We start from the raw sequence: 18,734 nt of genomic DNA, 5'->3' as shown, positions 1-18,734 counted from the left end.
CTTCGTTCTGCATAAAAAAAACTTGATTCCTTTCTTATATGAGCAAGATTTTTTTTTTAACAAATGTAACATTTTTGCCAAAAAATGCAGTGCGTGTGTTTGTTCGCTGTGAACTGTGCAAGCAAACTTGCGTTGAGTGGAACATTATGCATCACATACGTCCATACAAAGCATTCGCTATTTATTATTAACTTCGGGAGTACATTTATGGGTATGTATGGGTGTATTGATGTATTTTCAATTCATGTCAGCTTGATATATGTACATTAGACTGGACATTTTTTTTTATGAAAAAAAAAAAATAAATAAATGTTTAAGAAAAAGCTGTACCAACCCCTCAAATTATTCCTTTGTATGTAGGTAATGAAATTCCAAACTCTTGGGCATATAAGTTCAGGTTAAGGCGTGGCACCTTTCATTAAAAAAACCCAGAATCAGATTTTTTGTAATTTTCGAGAGCCAAAATCTTATAAAAGGTTGTTATTATACTATTTCTCTTCTAAAGTGTATTTATAGCAACTAAATGAATGGCAACAATTTTTGAAAAGTGGCGTTGCAGCGCCTTTTATTTGATCATGCATTGCGTACCGTTTCTGAAGCCATAACCCGAAGACCGTTTGACGTAACTTAAACGTTTTTAAATGGGCGTGGCAACCTCTTTTGACCAATGAAGAAGAATTGACCTACTGTGAAAAATCTCTTTACATTTATTTCCTGTACAAAGAGGAATATTTTAGGCGCCCAAAATCATTAAATAAACACACCTCTTTCGATAATACTTAGGGCCAAAAATACTGAAATAAAAGAACTGTACCATAGATCTCTAGCTGAGTATATGACGTTCGTTTACACCCGAACTTAGACAATCTTTCTTGTTCTTCTTCCATGTTTGTTAAAACTGTATTGTGGTTCTCCATTAATTTTGACACTTATTTGCATCAGATTAATTCTTAACCTCATTTATTTGGGAATCTTTCTGAAAGTGTTTTCTTTTTTTGTTTAAGATATACATATGAAATAATTTTTCACACATATAAGCCATCATCCAGTGAGTTTTCTAGCTCCGTATCCCGCTCAATTATCACGAGAATGCTCCGGATTATTGGGAGACTGGAGAAACAGAGGTCGTAATATTTTTGTACAAATGAGTTATGATAGGCGGGTATCACTGTTGTGTTCCATTTAAAACATGTGGCTAAAGGCCAGGCAGCGGCATCTATTTTTGAAAAAGTAGGTTTATTAAAGTCAGCGTTGCCAAACTAAAGACTAGAAATCAACAAATTGATGGTTTTGATGTCAAATAAGGACAAAAAAAATGTACCTACTGTCATCGAGCAAAGATTCAGCCATAATTTCGAAATAATAAAAGACTTCGTTTATTTGGGAACCAGCATTAACACAAGCAGCAACATCAGCTCTGAAATCCAGCGAAGACTCAGTATTGCCAATAAATTCTTCTGTGGCCTGGGTAGGCAATTTAAAAGTAAAGTCCTCTATCGGCAAATAGAAATAATGATCTACAAGTCACTTATCGTACCCTTTCTGATATATGGTGCAGAAGCAAGGACCGTGACAACATCAGATGAAGCAGCTCTGGGAGTGTTCGAGAGAAAAGTTCTTAGAAAGATTTACGGACCTCTACGCGTTGGCGATGGCGAGTACCGAAGAAGATTTAATTATGAGCTGTCCTGCGAAATATAACGCAGCGGCTACGCTGGCCAAGTCATGTTATGAGAATGACATCGCGAAAACGACGCTCCGGTCAAGTAAATATTTTTTTATCGGAACCCGCCTATGAAAGCAGAGGAAGAGGACGGCCCCCACTCCGCTGGAAGGACCGAACCAGATGTAAAGCGGTTTAAACTCCGTTGTTGTGACCAGTTGGCTGTGCGAAGAATCGATTGGCGCGTTATTGGACGGCCATAACCGTACTGCCCTGACGTACAGATCATTTAGTTTCAGTTTTTTGACATTCAGTTTCGTCAAGGAGGTGTTTGTTAAATGATTTTGTCCAATTTTGTAAGAAATTTTCATAAAAAATAAGGATACAAAATTTCTTCACAATATGTAGTTCAATTCTTCTGCCAGTAATGATTATCGAAACGCAGAATAATGAATGATCGAAGAAGGAGTGGTGAAACACCTATTTCAAATATTTTAGTTTCTTAAATTTTTTGTTATAATGGTATTTTGAAAGTAAAATATGATTGATATGAAGATATTTTTGGCAAAGATAATACCTTTTAATTGGTCTATGATCGTTAATTAAAAAAAAAAAGTGTTTATAAAATAGGCGTGGTCCTTAACCAATGTGGGAGAAATTTGTGTACCGGATTTTGACTTGATACATGGTCTCCCGAAACGTAGGAAAATGCTTGACGGAAAAATGGGAAGTGCCACGCCTATTTCCAAAAATTGTTTTCCTTTTTCATTTTCTTGTTATAAATACACTGTAAGTAAAACAGCATATTTACAACTTTTTATAAGATTTTGTCGGGCATTATTCTCGAAAAAAAAATGAGTTTTGACACTTTAAATGGAAATGTTCCACGCCTTACACTGGTGTAATCTGCCCAGGAGTTGTGATAGTTATTACTTACATACAAAGGAATAAATTGAGGGGCCGGTGCAGTCTTTTTGCGAAAAACAAATTTTTAATACCACTCTAATGTACATATGTATGTTCATATTTATGCGTGTTGCCGAGTAATGCAATATAAATGGTTACGAATTCATTCATACATCTTTGAAAAATACTCTTTCCTTAAAAGTTTTAAACATTTCGTTAGAATTCTAAACAAACGTTTTCTTAGGTATGTTTGGTATGTCTCTGTCTCTGTTATTCAAATTTGCAGGATCGCTTCATGGCAAACCGAAGAGTGTTCCTGTGAAGTTGCTTCCCGGAAAGGGGACCAGTGCCGATCTATTCGAACAAATTCTATTCATGGTTCGATTGGACTGAAATTTGATATATAGTCCTTTGCCTAGATTAGTATTTACGACACTTTTTTCCGGAAAATGCACCAGGCACCGACTGGGACTAGGAGAGGGACTGGGACTTTTGGGCTGGGACTGTAACTGGAACTGGGACTGGGAATAAGGAATGGAGAAGAATAAGAGCTAGATGGAAGAGTAAAAAAATTGACTGAGAAAGAGATAAGAGTTAGATATTGTCATCGGAAAAGAAATGACGGGAAAAACGAAGAGTGGGAAAGAGTAAGGCAGAGGGAGGAGTGAATAAAAAAAAAAATAAATGTAAGGCGCGATAACCTCCGAAGAGATCTAAGGCCGAGCTTCTCTTCCAATTTGCGTCGTGCTCCTCTTGACTTTCCCTACAACTTGGCCGGACGGGACCTACATGTTTTATGCCGACTCCGAACGGCATCTGCAAGGCAGATGAATTTTCACTGAGAACTTTTCATGGCAGAAATACACCCGGAGCGCTTGCCAAACACTGCCGAGGGGCGACCCCGCTTAGAAAAATCTTCTTCTAATTTAAAAACCTGATTTCTAAAATTTTGATCTTGCTTTTGCCCGGGGTGTGAACCCAGGGCATACGGTGTGGTAGGCGGAGCACGCTAGCATCACACCGCGGTGGCCGCCAGGAGTGAATAAAAGGACAAGAAAAATGGGGAGATAGAGTAAAAAGTAACAACTTCTTAAAACTTATTCAGATAGGCCTCAGATAGAGCAGAACAACGTCTGCCGGGTCTGCTTGTTACTAAATAAGTGTATGTACTTCAAATTTACATTATGACATACACAGCTGCGCCCAACACTTGCAAGATACTCCACCATCGCTCCGCACTCATTATTACTGTCATAGTTTGGTCATCAATTGCGATTGTCATAATGGGTTATATCGTATATCAGCTTGTTCACCTTTTTATTTCCGGCAACCATTGACAATGTAACAATATAAATAAATGGTAAATGAATTGTTATGTTTCTTACTTGTATATGATTGTCAGGGTTCAATATGCGATCATGATGCAAGAGTTGAAAAGGTCAAATTGTGCTTACACAATGAGCGAAGATAATGAAAGACTCCAATAAACAAGACAATCAATCGTAGTTTGTGTCTTCATATCTGTGTACTTTGTATGTATGAATGTATGTATGTACGTATCTATTGCATGATACTTAAGCTCTTTGAAAGCTTAGGTCAGGGATGCACCTTAACGTTAAGCTAATCGTTTATCAAAAAATTTCCACCGTTTCCGTTGAAACACTTCGAAATATTATCGATAAAGAAATTATCAAGATAAATTGTCTCTCGTTTTTAACCGAAACGAAAAGCTTTCGTTAGCGTTAAAAACGTTAACAGAAACGTGATACTTTATGTTTGAATTGTGCTGGCAATGCTATAGCCATGGTGAAGCCGTAAGGTGGCAACAACGAGCGCACATACACACACAAACTCTATGTAATTTGTTTGTGTAATTCGTTGGTGGTAATGTCAAAAATACTCTGAGAAATGTTCGTACTGTCAAAATTCATGAGAAAAGTTGCAATCAGCTTGGATAATGCTTTCACCTTTAATGACTCCGCCATCAATCAGCTTTGCCAGCATAGTTTGAAATTAATAATCAACATAAACGATTTGATTTCGTTTTGATATGGCAGAAAACGAAACGAAATCATTTCGTTAATTTGACGATCTTAACGTTAATAAACGAAACGAAATGACTTCGTTTCGTTTATTAACGTTGATTATCGTAACGAAATGATATCGTTTCGTTGGTTAAGCATGCCTGGCTTAGGTGAGCCTAAGTAAGAAGAATAACTGCATACGGGGGCGAATGGTGGGCGTTGGGTTGTTACAACGATGGGATGCGATTAGCTGATTTAGTGTTCAAATAAAAGTTGTTGAAATAAAATATCGATTTGCGGGGATGTTTGTATGTATTATGGACTTATGAAATGCCCCGTTAGTGTCCGTCCATGCCTTAGGTTGGTTATTGCGAAGATATCTTCTTCAATTGCCAGCGGATCTTCCGTAATAATTAACCAACAAATCTATGTAAAAGTTCATTTCTTGAAGATGTCTCGTTGCAAAAATATATTCGTATTTATGTATGTGCATTTCTTATCGAGTTTAAGTTAAATATCTCATTCATCGACTTTCCGCATTGTGTTTTTTTTTTTTTTTGTTTTCTATAAAAATTTAACATGTCTGCACTTTCATTTCTTTTCAGGTGTTATATCATGAAATTGTATCACATGCACGAGTGGTGAGCGCTTGCATTCGTACTGCATCAGAAAAGCATCAAGGGCAGGTGCATCTGCAACAGCAAGAAGAAGAGGAACAACAGCTGCAATCGATCGATAGTTGTAGCACAACCGTTGCGGAAGAAAGTAATTCATCACTCACATCCAACGAAGCGGAAACAACAACAACGAATGAAATATCAACTGAAAAAGCGAATGACGAATTTTTGAGTAGCGACAGCGGCAGCAGTGGCATTGAAACCGCAGAAAAGTCATTGTTATCACCGAAAAAGAAGTCATCGCCGATCAGGTCAAATTCGGGAAGTCCGGAACAAGCATCGAGTTCAAAGACTTTTAATGATAGCTTGGAGCGTTTGCAGAACCGTTATTATTCGTTATATTTAAAGGCATACGAGGTACAGCTTTGGTTGGATGGTTTGCTGCGTAAGAAAGGATCGAATAATGTAAGTTTACTTATTAACATCCAGTCATAATCGCCATTCTTAACCGACAGAAAAGAGCAAGTTTCGGTAGACGAATTTTTATTATTTATTATTTGAATTTAGTTTAAACTGGCAGAACGGCAAGTTATCATTTTATCTCAAAGTTAATTAAAAAATGTGTCAAAATGGTATGAGTTTAACCTGAGAAGCCATCTCTGATTTACAAAGAACACTTTGCCTCGCTGTTAGTGGACCTAAGCAGCTGTTGTATATTATGATAGAATATTGGTTCCTATTAAAACGGAAAATGTTTTCCATTAAGCCCTTTTGGTAATTATTTTTTCTTGGGAGTTTTCGCGTTCCATCATGCTACAGTTTCATCGAATCGGTCCGTAAAATAAAAAGTATTTATCCCCTTCGAAAAATGTAAAAGTTACTTTGTGGGGCAACGTCAATTTTTATATATTTTTGGCTATTACGCTGTAGTGCGATGGAACCCAAAGGTAACCGGTTCTATGTACCGGGTCGACTTAGGATTTTCCCGACCAAGGGCTGGCACTAAGGTGTCATCCCTAAGGTGTCATCCCAGAATCTGGTTCCGGTCCAGAAAAATTATTTTGCTGCGTGTGCCGGTCAAACTCTTGACAGTGTGTCACGTGCAACGGACGGTTGCAGCGCACGGGGTGTTTTGGGCTAGATCCCCACATCCGTCGACCCCGTCATTTCTGCAAATCTTTTCTGGCACCTTGCCAAGACGAGAGTACTCTCCATTAGAAGGAGAAACGAAATGCTGAACAAACAATTTCTGTTGGATAGCCAGAAACCTAGGCATCCCAACAGACATCTGATTGAAGAGACCCCGCCTCCCAGGGACTTAAGAAGTCATCTCCGCCAACGTTATAAGGAAATACGGCACCTGTCAAATCAGCCGTATGTCCCCACATGCAGAGCTGGGTAGTAATGATTACTTTAGGTAATCAATACCCGTCGATTCCCCATTACATGTACTTGAGGAAAGTAATCAATTCCTTTCCTCCACAGTAAAGGAATTGATTACATTTCAATTCGTCAAAAAAAAAATACCAAAAGTAATTTCGTTTTTTTAAGGCTCAAGTACAAACAATTGTAATTGAAAAAAAAAACATACTTTGCTCAAATGTAATTTCTACCCCAGTACTTTCGTAAGGAATTGCAAAAGTAATTGAAAAATTCTTGTCTAAAAAATATGTTTGCCATTCAAGCGGTGATTTTATGAGGCCATAGTAACTTTTTGGACCATAAGAAAATGTTTTTAACACAAGCACTGCCTTCAATGACTTGCAATTAATTTCTTCTCGTCATATATGAGGAAGGTTATGGTAAGATTGTATCATCTTAGTTTAGATTTGCTGTGGAGTGGGCGGCCAATTGCTTTGTACGTGGCTAGCAACGTTTCTTCATCTTTTCTCCGAGTGCTACTGGCAAGCGACTTGAGGATTTTGTTGCGGCTTTGTACTTTAGGTGGCATACGTCTTGAAGGTGAAAGTGTGACCGAATGTTACTCCTAAGATATTTTAACGGCTGACAATCGGTAGCACAACACCATCGACGTGAACGTCCAATATTCCACGTCGCAAAACAGTGACCGTGGATTTGGTCGGCTAGGTTCAGATAATTTGCAGTTTATCTTTTTATACAAAGGGGAAAGGGTGAATGAATCTTCTATCTATATCTTGGAGTATAGTACCGTGGTTGACTGTGTCAAAAGCTTTTGACAGTGCTCGTAGTGCTATGTATTTTGCATAAGCAATGCTGATGAGTGGCTAGGCGAAGATTCGCACTAAACTGACGGAGCAGGAAGGTTTCCAATGTCTTCGCTACTGGTGAACGGAGTGATACCGGTCGTTATAACTCACCTTCGTTAGCCGGTTTCCCAGGCTTGAAAACGTGCGTCAGGTAGCTTTCTCCCTCAGCGCCAAGATGTTTTAGCATTGGCATGACTACTCCATTTGGACCTATTGATTTAGAAGGTTTGGCTTTTTATGGCTTCTTCAACATCTGTGGGGTGATGGTAACGGGTCACACGTCGTGTTTGTGTCTATGCTCCCCTCATCCGGGGAATTAAAAATTCCGGGCATTCAAAATTGCCAGCAAAAACCGCTCACGCCTGTCTTCGAGTCAGCAGAGTTGTATCGCCAAAGACGATGGATAAATTATCATTGTGTTTTTTTGGGTTATATAAAGACTTTACAAAATCTTTTAATTAATTTTGAAACATATATAAGGGGAGCTAGAATCATAGCGCTGAGCTTGGTGATATTGCAGCACAATGGAAATCAATGTATAGATCCAATGTCCAATCCTGTGTCGGTATATTCGGGTTCTGATTCTGCAGAAGTCGCAGTGTATCCCTCGACTTCAGGACGCATGGTATCCATACATTAACTTTTGGTACCATGGGGATTTGCGCTTTATCCACCACCTCGAACTTCGCGTTCGTGCCTTGGCTTTGGAGGTTTGGAACCACTTCCTCCAGCCACAGCAAGCTCGCGGACGCTTTCGTCTTCACACCAGGGCCTTACGTGGTTGCTCCCGTGTCATCTTAAGCATTAAATTAATAAGCTCCCTTTCTACAGATCTCCACCTTTAAGAGTCATCTGTCCGGAAGGATTCCTACGATCAACCAGCGCCAAAGTCATTGACTACCTTGCCACATCATTTATCTTCTCGGGAAAAGTCGGAGTCTTAGCTTTATCTCCCTTTGGCTTATCTTCTCCTTCCCTAGTTGGCACTTCGCCACTTTTGATGTCCTTCCTCTGACTTGCAGCTTTCGAGATAGTTGCTCTCTCGCTATTGGGGCCACCTGTCCTACAGCTACTTATCTTGTCTATGCGGCTGCTCTAGGACTAGGTCCTTTCAGAATCTTGAAAGCAGACTTTTCGCCTTCCGCCGAACATTGCCTCTTCATTCTGCCATTCGACGTTTCTTCCTACTAGTACCGGTTGCAGTGCCGAGAGTTTCTAGCAGCAGACCTTTTGAAATACTGCAAAATCTATTCCAATATTTTTGTTTTCATGAAAATTAAATGGTATATAAGTTCGATCTGGTTCTGGGAAATTGTAAGTCCTTAAAGGAGAAGAGAAAAACAAACAAATAAGCATACCGAAATGATCAGGATAGGGAACTGTTGCTATCCGTATGTCTGTTTGAACGCAAACTAGTGCCTAAATTTTTGAGATATCTTGAAATTAAGAGAGCGACTATATTTTGGTGCCTCATACCAGCGATTTTTCAGAAGAAAGATTTTCGCCACTTGTTACTTGTTTAAACAATGTGGCAAGGAAGGAAGGGAGATGCCCTTACTTAGCTGGGAACTTTAAGAGGATACCGATTTTATATCACTGTTGTTTCCAAATGGTTTCAGTTACCAGTCACAAGAAAAATCTGATGAAATAATGAAAAGTGTGACCCGAAAAGTCACCCATATCAACCGGAGTAAGTTCCTATACACAAACTAACTTGTAGTTTTTCAATTACTTTCGCAATTCCTTTAGGAATGGAATGAGAAATTCGAAAGTACTTTTTCCATTCCTTGTAATGTAATTGGAAAATTTTCAATTACATTTGCAATTCCTTTTGAAAGTACTGGGAAAGAAATTACTATTGCGCAAAGTATTTTTTTTTTTCCAATTACAAACAAAAAATTTTTTGTACTCGAGCCTCAAAAAAACGAAATTACTTTTGGTATTTTTTAATTTATTTTTTTTTTTTTTGAGGAATTGAAATGTAATCAACTCCTTTGCTGTGGAGGAAAGGAATTGATTACTTTTTCCAATTACTGAGGAATGTAATGGGTAATGTAATGGAATTGAATTTACCCAGCTCTGCCCACAGCCATCTTTTCTTTGATAAGGTCGGTAAAAATGTTGCAAGAATCATCAAAAAATTTTTTTTGTACTTTGAGGTTTGGCGATCTTAATAATCAATGAAAAAAGCGGAATTAAATAAGAGTAATATTTCGACACCGTCTATAATCGCAATACGGTCACTCCTTGTGCACAGATAATGTACTCTACAATGACAACATTTTCACCACCTTTGATTATTTTTGGAGATATCAAGCTTTTCGAGTAGGAATAATGGACGATATAAGCCTCATATATAAAAATGAATCCCTATTTTCTTTAGTTATATCATCACGTGTGAACTGATGCACCGATTCCGCTAACATTAACTAAGAGAGCCCTTGTGTGGGCTTTCTTGTTCTATATAATGCTTTTACGCTGGTTGCACTGCCCACTTCACAAATATATGTTAAACTTATTTTGGGTATGGGTCCTAAACCCGCAGAAAAATTACCATCAGTGATCTGCGTTTAATATTCTTGTTCCAGGTGTATTTCCTTATTATACTAAAGGTGTGTCAGTTCAGCATAATCCTTGAGTCTCAGTCAAATTAGGACGTTGTTTTTAGCAGCGATTCGCACAAGGACTACTTTCCCTTGATAAAGAGAGAGTGGCCGTTGCCAAAGTTACTGGGGATGGTATATTCTTGCAGACAGTTTTTATTTTAGCTGGAAATGGATTCATTAAGAATGTCAAAGGTGCTAAGTATATCTGGTTATATGGCTTTAAGCAAATTATTACTAGACATTCGATGAGATTAGCCTTTGCGGACTCGAAGTTATTCAGCTTAGATTTTTTCTCAATAATGCTTTAAAGGTTGCTTTTGATTTTGTTTGCTCATAAATGCACAAATCCCCGTCGGTGCCTAATAGCTCTGATCAAAAGTGGCACAATTTTTTACGGAGCCCACACTTAACATGATTGTTGTTAATAATATGTATGCTGTATCGACTTCTAGCCATTTGTTCATCGTCGCTAAATATTTATGTGCCTTGTTTGCCCGCTTATTATCCACCTTTGTTGGTATTGGTACATACACTGAAAGAAAAAGACTAGCAAAACCAACCGAAATTTCTGCCAACTTTTATCCATCGCAACAAGATGTTGAATCAACTGCGGACAAATCGTTGATTGGGAATTGACCGTTTTAGTAGTCAAATGAACAAAAAAAAATTTTGCGATAGCTTTGTACGAAAGTACCTATGTTGCCATATGCATACATATGTACGTAAATATGTGAACACATAAATACGCATGCTTGCTACATATACATACATATGTACGCACTTACTAAAAAAAAATGTAAGGCGCGATATTCGGAGGTTATTTATCGAGATCTAAGATCGATGCGTCGTGCTCCTTTTTAATTTTTCCTACAAATTGGCGGGACGAGACCTACTTGTTTTATGCCGACTCCGAACGGCATCTGCGAGGCAGATGAGTTTTCACTGAGAGCTTATCAAGGCAGAAATACACTCGGAGTGCTTACCAAACACTGCCGAGGGGCAACTCCGCTTAGAAAAATTTTCTTCTAATTGAAAAACCTTATTTCTAAAATTTTGATGTTGCTTTGCCCGGGGTGTGAACCCAGGGCATTCGGTGTGGTAGGTGGAGCACGCTACCATCACACCACGGTGGCACTTAATAACCGAACTTCAATTGGGCGCACAACAAATATGCTGGCACACATTAAACATACACTTTATTATTTTGTGTTATTAAACACACTTTCACCAAATTTTATATTTTATAATTTATTTAGTTTATAGTTTTGAACTTCGCTTTGCAAATAGAAATGAAAATAGTAGTCACAAAACTGATTCTCAATTCTTTCGGTTGCAGCTCAGCTCATTCCCAATTTCTTCTCTCGCATGTAGTTGCCACACTTGATTGTTCCGAACAAAACTTTTATAAATGTTTGACATAACATTTTAAATAGAGAACTTGTAAGTTATAGAAAAGTAAAGAATCAAATCGCAGGAAGGTAATTCACCACTGGAGTAACTTTACATATAATTCGGCAAGTTTAATTTTCGTAACACTTTAAGTTGAAATGATTCCAAAACAACTCAAACTTTTATGTTGGCGGAAACATCAACATTAAAAAAGAAATTTTTTTTATTATCTTATTAGATACGTTCACGTGAGTGAAAATTCGTAAAATCCTGTTCATTGAAACACAACTTTTGCAACAAGAGGGCGCAATTTTGTATTTCGCTTGGAGGATAAGTTGCAAATTGTACCCGATAAATAGGTGTCCCGGTATCTCATAATTTTTTTCACAGTAAATTCAAAAAAGTGTTTTTCGTTTTGTATTGATAACTGAAAAACTAGTTTTTTGTTGTTTTCCCATTTTGTGTGTTTTTCGATTGGTGGTTTTCTTATTTTGGTGTTTTTTTTTAACAAGTACAAAGTAGAGAGCGCAGTGAGCGTAAAATTCTCTCTGAAATTTGCTCATGTATTGACTGTTGATCGCTGTTGAAATGACCAGTGAGATCAGTTGTGTTAACAAAAAAATCAGATTGATTAGGAATCTCTCAATTTTACAGAATTTAGTTAACTTAAGAGCGACAATTTCTCTTCGGTTAAAATGACTAAACTAATTTGTTCGCTGGACAAAGAACTCGGTCGAATTAACCGTAATTCGATCAATTTCACCGAATCTCCGTTAAGTTAAGAACAACAGAACAGATTTGTTGATTTTACTAGCACCATTTCTTTCAGTGTATGTACATACATATGCGTGTTTGTGTGGCTGCATCATGAATGTGCACTAACTTCCATTGCTCCACATTTATTGCAAATATTTTTCCATTAGTGCTGTTGGTGATTTTAACAGGTTTTTACTGAGTGCATTTATCTTCGCATTTGCTCACAGCCGCTGGGACGAAATAACGCTTTTCTAAGGTGTTATTTTCACCGCTTTTAAATGTAGTGATTTTTAAGAATTGAAGCTTCGCTTTTCATTTTGCCATTTGATAGCCGACGTTCTACTCACACGATGGCAAATATGTAATCAATCAAATCACATTCAATAGACTTGGTTCGGCCAAAACTTTCACAGTTTTATAAGGCTTTACTGCGAGGCAAGGCTTGGTTGGCATGGTTGATCGATTGAAGAGTAAAAGTTTAGTGATCAATATGAAGTGTATCCAGCACAAGACCACTCAAAGTACATAGGTATATATATATGTGTATGGTATATATGTATGTGTACATATTCGACAAAACATTAACCGCAAAATCATTGGGGAAGAGCTTACCCAGATCGAATGTCACTCTCATTTATTCAATATAAAAGATATAAAAGATGAAGCCAAATGACAGGCTAATGAACTTAAATTACACTTGTTCAAGTTGGTAATCGACTACAACTATAAAAAACGAAAGCAACAGCGGTCACAATTTCCCTTACCTATCGCACAGACTTTGCGTACAAGGCGATCAAACAAAAGTGACAATTTCCTTTACAACGATTTTGTGCTGTTTTTATGCTTTGGCCCATAAAGCTGTAGATGTCTATTGTTGTTGTTAGCCAATAAAAGCTATTACGCTGACATTAATGTATGTTAGGTGTCAGAGTTTAGATTGGCAGTCGTTGGTTGTTGCCAAAGCCATTAATTGAGCCCTGATCTGAGTTGATTGCGAGTGAGTACATATCAAGATTTTGTTAGATTTTGATGTCTGGCAATTATGCTGGGCAAATGAGTGTATCGATGACCTCAGACTTGCGCTGTTAAGTTGCGTGTTGAACTGGTTGGGTGGTTGTATTTGGTAATTTTGATGTGCACAAGGTCTTAAATCAAATGCGGCTTTGACACGCAGTAGACGCCGATTTGCCATCTAATATTTTCACGTTAATGTCAATATGACAGAAAAACAAATTAAATCATAATGCAACGCGTATATGTAAGTCGTTTTAAACGCTTAATAAGTATTAAAGAGAAATCACTTAAAAACGTTATTAAAAAAAAATAATAGAAAATATTTGTAAATAATTGAACTATTTTAGTTAACGTGGTGCTGGTTCGCCGAGCCAGTTAATGGATAAAGTACACTTAAATGCTTCCGATCAAAATATATATAAAAATGTGTGGATCATTCCATATTAAATCGATCAGAGATGGAAATCGACTTGAGCCGATTTTTATGGATTTTGGTCATAAGCTTTCATTGGTTTTAGAATGTAGAGACGATTTGGCAAATTTTTCAATTTAAGCATAAATGTTTATGAAAATCTGGGAAATTTGGCGTTGTGTCTCCAGATGTTATGATAAAAAAAAAATAATACCGCGACATGGTTATGTGGCGATAGTATATAGCAGATATTTATTTCCGAAATCTTTTCTAGATTTTTTTTCTTAAAAAATAAAATTTTATTACTATATTCTGGTTTGGTTTTCGTGGAGGGAGGAAATGATTAATGCACTGTCCAGGATTTTTAAGACTCATTACGGTACTCGTGTAGAACTCTCTTTCTCCCACGGCCACATGGGACTGTATCCCCTCTGTCACTTGCGCAGGTCATGTTTTCAGAACACTGCAAAGGGATAGGTCATCAAGTATACCTTCTATCCTGCTTTTCTGTTGTTCGCATTCGCAGTGGCTCTTACGTTGTTTATATGTATGCAGTACCGCGTTTATTGCTTTCGCCCAGGTCTCTGCTTGCTATAAGACTAACTAATTCGAGGCTGATACAAGTAAGTTCTTTGTACATGGTTAAGGATTTTGGCGTTAATTGACATAGGGTCGCTTACATGAGCGCAGCTCTTTCACAGACTTCTCAAGGTGAGCTAAATGTCTCGCCTAACCTAGTGATATCATGACACGGGCCTTGGGGCCTTATTCTGTGCCTTTCGAAATTGAAAAAAAAAAAAAAAAACCAATCGCATTTCTTTTCGAATGGAATTACAAAATAAAAAAATCTAAAAAGTTCAATTAATATCTTTTTTGCAAAAAATCTTTTTGGATGGAGATCTATATTTTTGATATGCTATTCTGTATCATAAAGTCGAAAATAATTTTAACCCATTATTTGACGATTTAAGATGGAGTGGCCCAAGTACGTAAATTTAAAAACAAACTCAGTAAAATATCACGATAGCAATTTTTTGTAGTTTGTTTGTAAAGCTATTACCTTCCGATGTTCACAAAAAAATATAAATTTCATGTAAACAAGAGCAAAAGCATAAAAAATAAAGAAAGTGAACAATGGTATGCTATGCAACAGCACACACACACACACACACACACACACACACACACACACACACACACACACACACATCATAAAAATGCTGCAACATAGCCGCCAAAGCTAATGTTGCAAACGTTAAACAATACTTTGCTGTTGATGCTGCGTTTTTGTTGTTGTTGTTGTTGTTGTTGTGAACCCATAAATCAATTTCTGACAAAAAATTACAATTTTCACAATGTTATTTGATTTCCCAACTTAACCAACTGCGGCAATGATCTTTTTGCCCGTTTTTGATATTTTTTCTCACGACACGGAAGCCTAGGAGGGGATGATAACTCACATATAAACACACACACATAAAAACAAACATTTGTGCAAGTATGTGTTTACATATTTAAAATATCGTTAATATTTAATTTACATGGATTAAAATCATTTGTGGGAGTGGGGGTGGCGGATGAGTGCGAAGTGTTTGTTGAATATTGTGTGATACTCGATTATTTTGCTCAATTTTATGTCATTATTAACAGCATTTACAGTTACGTGCATGCATTTGTAACACTCACAGTTTATTATAAAATAATGATGCTGCAGTTTCGTTATAAGTTTTATGTTTTTGTGACGAGGTGTGCTTGTGAGATCGTTGAAAACCTTTAGACACGTTTGGGAAAATGAAAAACCACTTAAATACGAATACATATAAAAGTATTTAGAAGAAGAAAAAGTTGTTTTTGTTTTTGTTTTTTTATTTTTTATTTTTTCGATATTTAAATAGGTAAGTCCGACGTTCAAACCTAAGCATTTATTCAAGTAAGTTTATTGAGTTATTTTAAGCCCTGTAACTTCCAACATTCAAAAATGTTTCACAATTGATGGATTGAAGAGTTTTAAAAACGTTTACGTTTTGTTGTTTGTTTCTTTTACTTGCCTTCAATATCTAATTATGTATGTAAAGCCTTAATTTAAAAAAACAGAAACGTCAATTTTTCATCTTGTTCCGCCACATTTCAGTTATTTACTTTAATTTGTTTTGGCATTTCAAATCACAGTTAGGTAATTTTTAAGTTGGAGTTTTGTAATTTCTGTTGTCAGTTGAAACGCCTCATTTGTTATATTGGTGAGGAAACATCATTGCTTTTTTGTCGGTTTTCGTTTTTTTCTAGTTTTTGGCAAAAACATCATTGTTATATAGCAAACAAATTTCTCCATTAGTGGATGTCTTCAATCTTCCATTGGAATTGGTTTTTTTGTTTTTTTTTTTGCATCGCCAATTTTCTATTTAATTATGATTCGTGTCGGGATTTTTGTGTTGTAATTAACTGTATAATGCTTAAAGCATTAATTTAACTGCTCGTCAATTTACAGCCAACTCAATGCAAACTGAAATTAGTCGAATCAATCAAGGTATTCTCACCAATTTTATTATGTGGAACTAAAACAATATTTGCTTAATGTTTCGTAGTTTTATTTCTTCATCTAACGAATAAGGCGGATAAAAATGCTAATGCTTATTACATAACAATACGTTCGCTCAGGAAAAACTAAAAGTATGATAATAAAGTTCGGTATTTTTTTTTTTTTTTTTGACAATTTGAAGGGAAATTGTTGGTCCAAATTGCCTTGTTTTTTTCCATTAATTGATCAAGGCGAATTCAGTACCAGGTGTTGTTATCTCAACAGCTGATTGCTTCTTCTTGATTATTTTCCATACAATGCCTTGTACTTTTTTAATATGTCAGTTAATCGAAATCAATTAAAATTTTCTTTTGACTTGACATTCTTCTGCACGGCGAATGGGTTGAATTCGCTTTGACACCACCTGGTATGGATTCGCCTTGTTAATTGCCCAAATTTAAATGTATGTAAATTACTTTTACGCCTAAATCGATTTGCTTTGTTCATTTATAATTATGTACTGATTTAATTAGTTTCAAATTATTATTTTTCTTTACGGAAAACGCACAACGGCCGCTGCTGTACGCCAATGCATGCCTGTATTTATTTAATTATGTATGTACTCGTAGGTTTTCTTCTAAAATGTGAGAAAGCAATATTAAAATAATAGTTTTCAAGGTTGCTTTTGGTTCTTTCATGCTGATTTTTACGTTTTCTTACGAAATTCTCAAGATCATAAAGTATTTCCGGCAAGAGTGGTTTGATCTATCGTTTCGCTTAGAAGGCGTGAGGTGTAGATTTATTTGTATGTTTGTATGTATGTATCCCTTACTAAAGCATTTACTTCCAGTGGCCAATTGAGTGAGGTACATGATTTAAAAACCTGCTGAAATTGTCGATCAGCCGAAAAATGTACATAATATCTAATACATAAATTATGTAAACATCCAATTAAGTTGTTTTCACGGAAGATTTAAATAAAACTTAATTATAAACAGACATTTAAATTGCTATAGTACAGAAATTAAAAATTATATTCCTAAATGTTACGAAATAACTAGAACTTGAGAGTAGAAAAGCAAGGTCACGTATGTACATACATATATACATACCGCACACCTAACTGGGAAGTCCGGAGATACTCATAGCTTCTAAATTTCAGATTTTTGAGTTAGCTCCCTATTTATCTAGGCATACGATATGAAAGGATAGCCGGCATGTGTATTTATTTTAAGAGTTAATAAAGGCGAAACCTATAAACATATCCGTAGAATTGCGGTAAAAAAAAACTGTCCCGATATGGTTTCAAAATAGTCTTAAAATTGTCCCGAAGCAGTCTCGAAATGGTTTTGAAATTTTCCCGAAATGATACCTAATGATGCTCCTCACCAACAGAGGGCACGATATCTCGTGTAATGAATCGAAAGTAGCTTTGAACATGATTGTAAATCGTAAAAGAAATATTTATGCCATCATTTTTATTTTTGAAAATAGAGCATTCCACTATGCAAGCCGGGCTTTGCTGATTTTGTATTTTTTGCTACTTATTCGGGGTATAGCGCCTAAAGTATGCCTCGGGATTTAAATCGGGGTAACGAAAACTTTAAAACTGAAGTCTTTTTTAAATAATTTAAAATGGCGGATCTGATAGGCTAAGCAGTTCAAACAAAAAAAAAAAGGAAAATGCATTCTCTTAAATCTCGGGGAGCTTCTGGGGTCCGTCAAAAATCGGCTGATCCAACATGTTAATCCATTTTTTTTACAATTTTTACTTTTCTCTTCACAATCACTGGATTTTTTTCACAACTTATGTAAAATACCGGCAAAATACGAAATACTGTCAAACTGCTTGGCAATTTTCGTAACCGTTGAAATGTTGCTACCAGGCCAGAATATTTTCATATACATATGTATATCATTTGAGCGCAGGCATTACTTTATAATCCCGTGAGGGAGCAAATCATATCCCAAAAAATTCATTTCATTTAATTTAATATTTTTGTCTTATTTTTTCCTCATCACAGAGTATTGCTGATGATGGAGCGGATTATATTGGCGACGATATCAATTTAGATTGCAATTCTTCAGAGTGCGATGAGGATGGAGCTGCTGCAACAGAAGATGATTTAAATATTCTTGGTTCCGGAATTGATAGTGACATAACTCGCAACTCATCATCGGTTTGTCCCGATTTGGTAGCCGAAGTCGATTGTGACGTCACTAAGGTAACATTCTTCTACATTTACTCAAAACGATTGTATATTATATCTAAGTTCTTGCATTATGTGTTTTTGCATGAAATGGTGTTGTAAGACTTTTGTTATTTTGTTGTTGTTTTTTTTTTGTTTGTTTGATGAAAACAGGGCTGTTTGTGTGGCAATTTGACTAACCTCAATTCCCGAAATAGGAAATGAATCAAATGAAAATATTAACGAAATTTGCGTGCTCAGCATAAACACCTTAAAGCTGAAAAAATGAGGATTTAAAGAAAATTTAATGACGTTTTGTTCAAATATGTTGTATGCTGGGTGCTCAGAAATTAAAAATATTTCATTTCCTATAGCTCACGATGCCTATTTTAAAAAAAGAGGCAGTTCCGAGTCT

At 36.4% G+C, this 18,734-nt stretch overlaps 1 protein-coding gene across 2 annotated transcripts in view; it reads left to right on the top strand.

Annotated features, from left to right (window-relative positions):
* The window catches only part of klar (klarsicht), a 225,993-nt gene that overhangs the window by 161,433 nt on the left and 45,826 nt on the right, over positions 1 to 18,734 (top strand). For both annotated transcript variants that reach the window (XM_067790872.1, XM_067790871.1), the window contains exons 4-5: positions 5,199 to 5,675; positions 18,155 to 18,355. In XM_067790872.1, the coding sequence (XP_067646973.1) occupies positions 5,199 to 5,675; positions 18,155 to 18,355 (678 nt within the window). The remainder of the gene's footprint in view (positions 1 to 5,198; positions 5,676 to 18,154; positions 18,356 to 18,734) is intronic.

The sequence above is a fragment of the Eurosta solidaginis genome, chromosome 5 (assembly GCF_040869045.1).
Source record: "Eurosta solidaginis isolate ZX-2024a chromosome 5, ASM4086904v1, whole genome shotgun sequence".
Taxonomy (NCBI): domain Eukaryota; kingdom Metazoa; phylum Arthropoda; class Insecta; order Diptera; family Tephritidae; genus Eurosta; species Eurosta solidaginis.
Note: the sequence above shows the minus strand (reverse complement) of the source record. Positions and strands in the feature narration are given on the sequence as shown.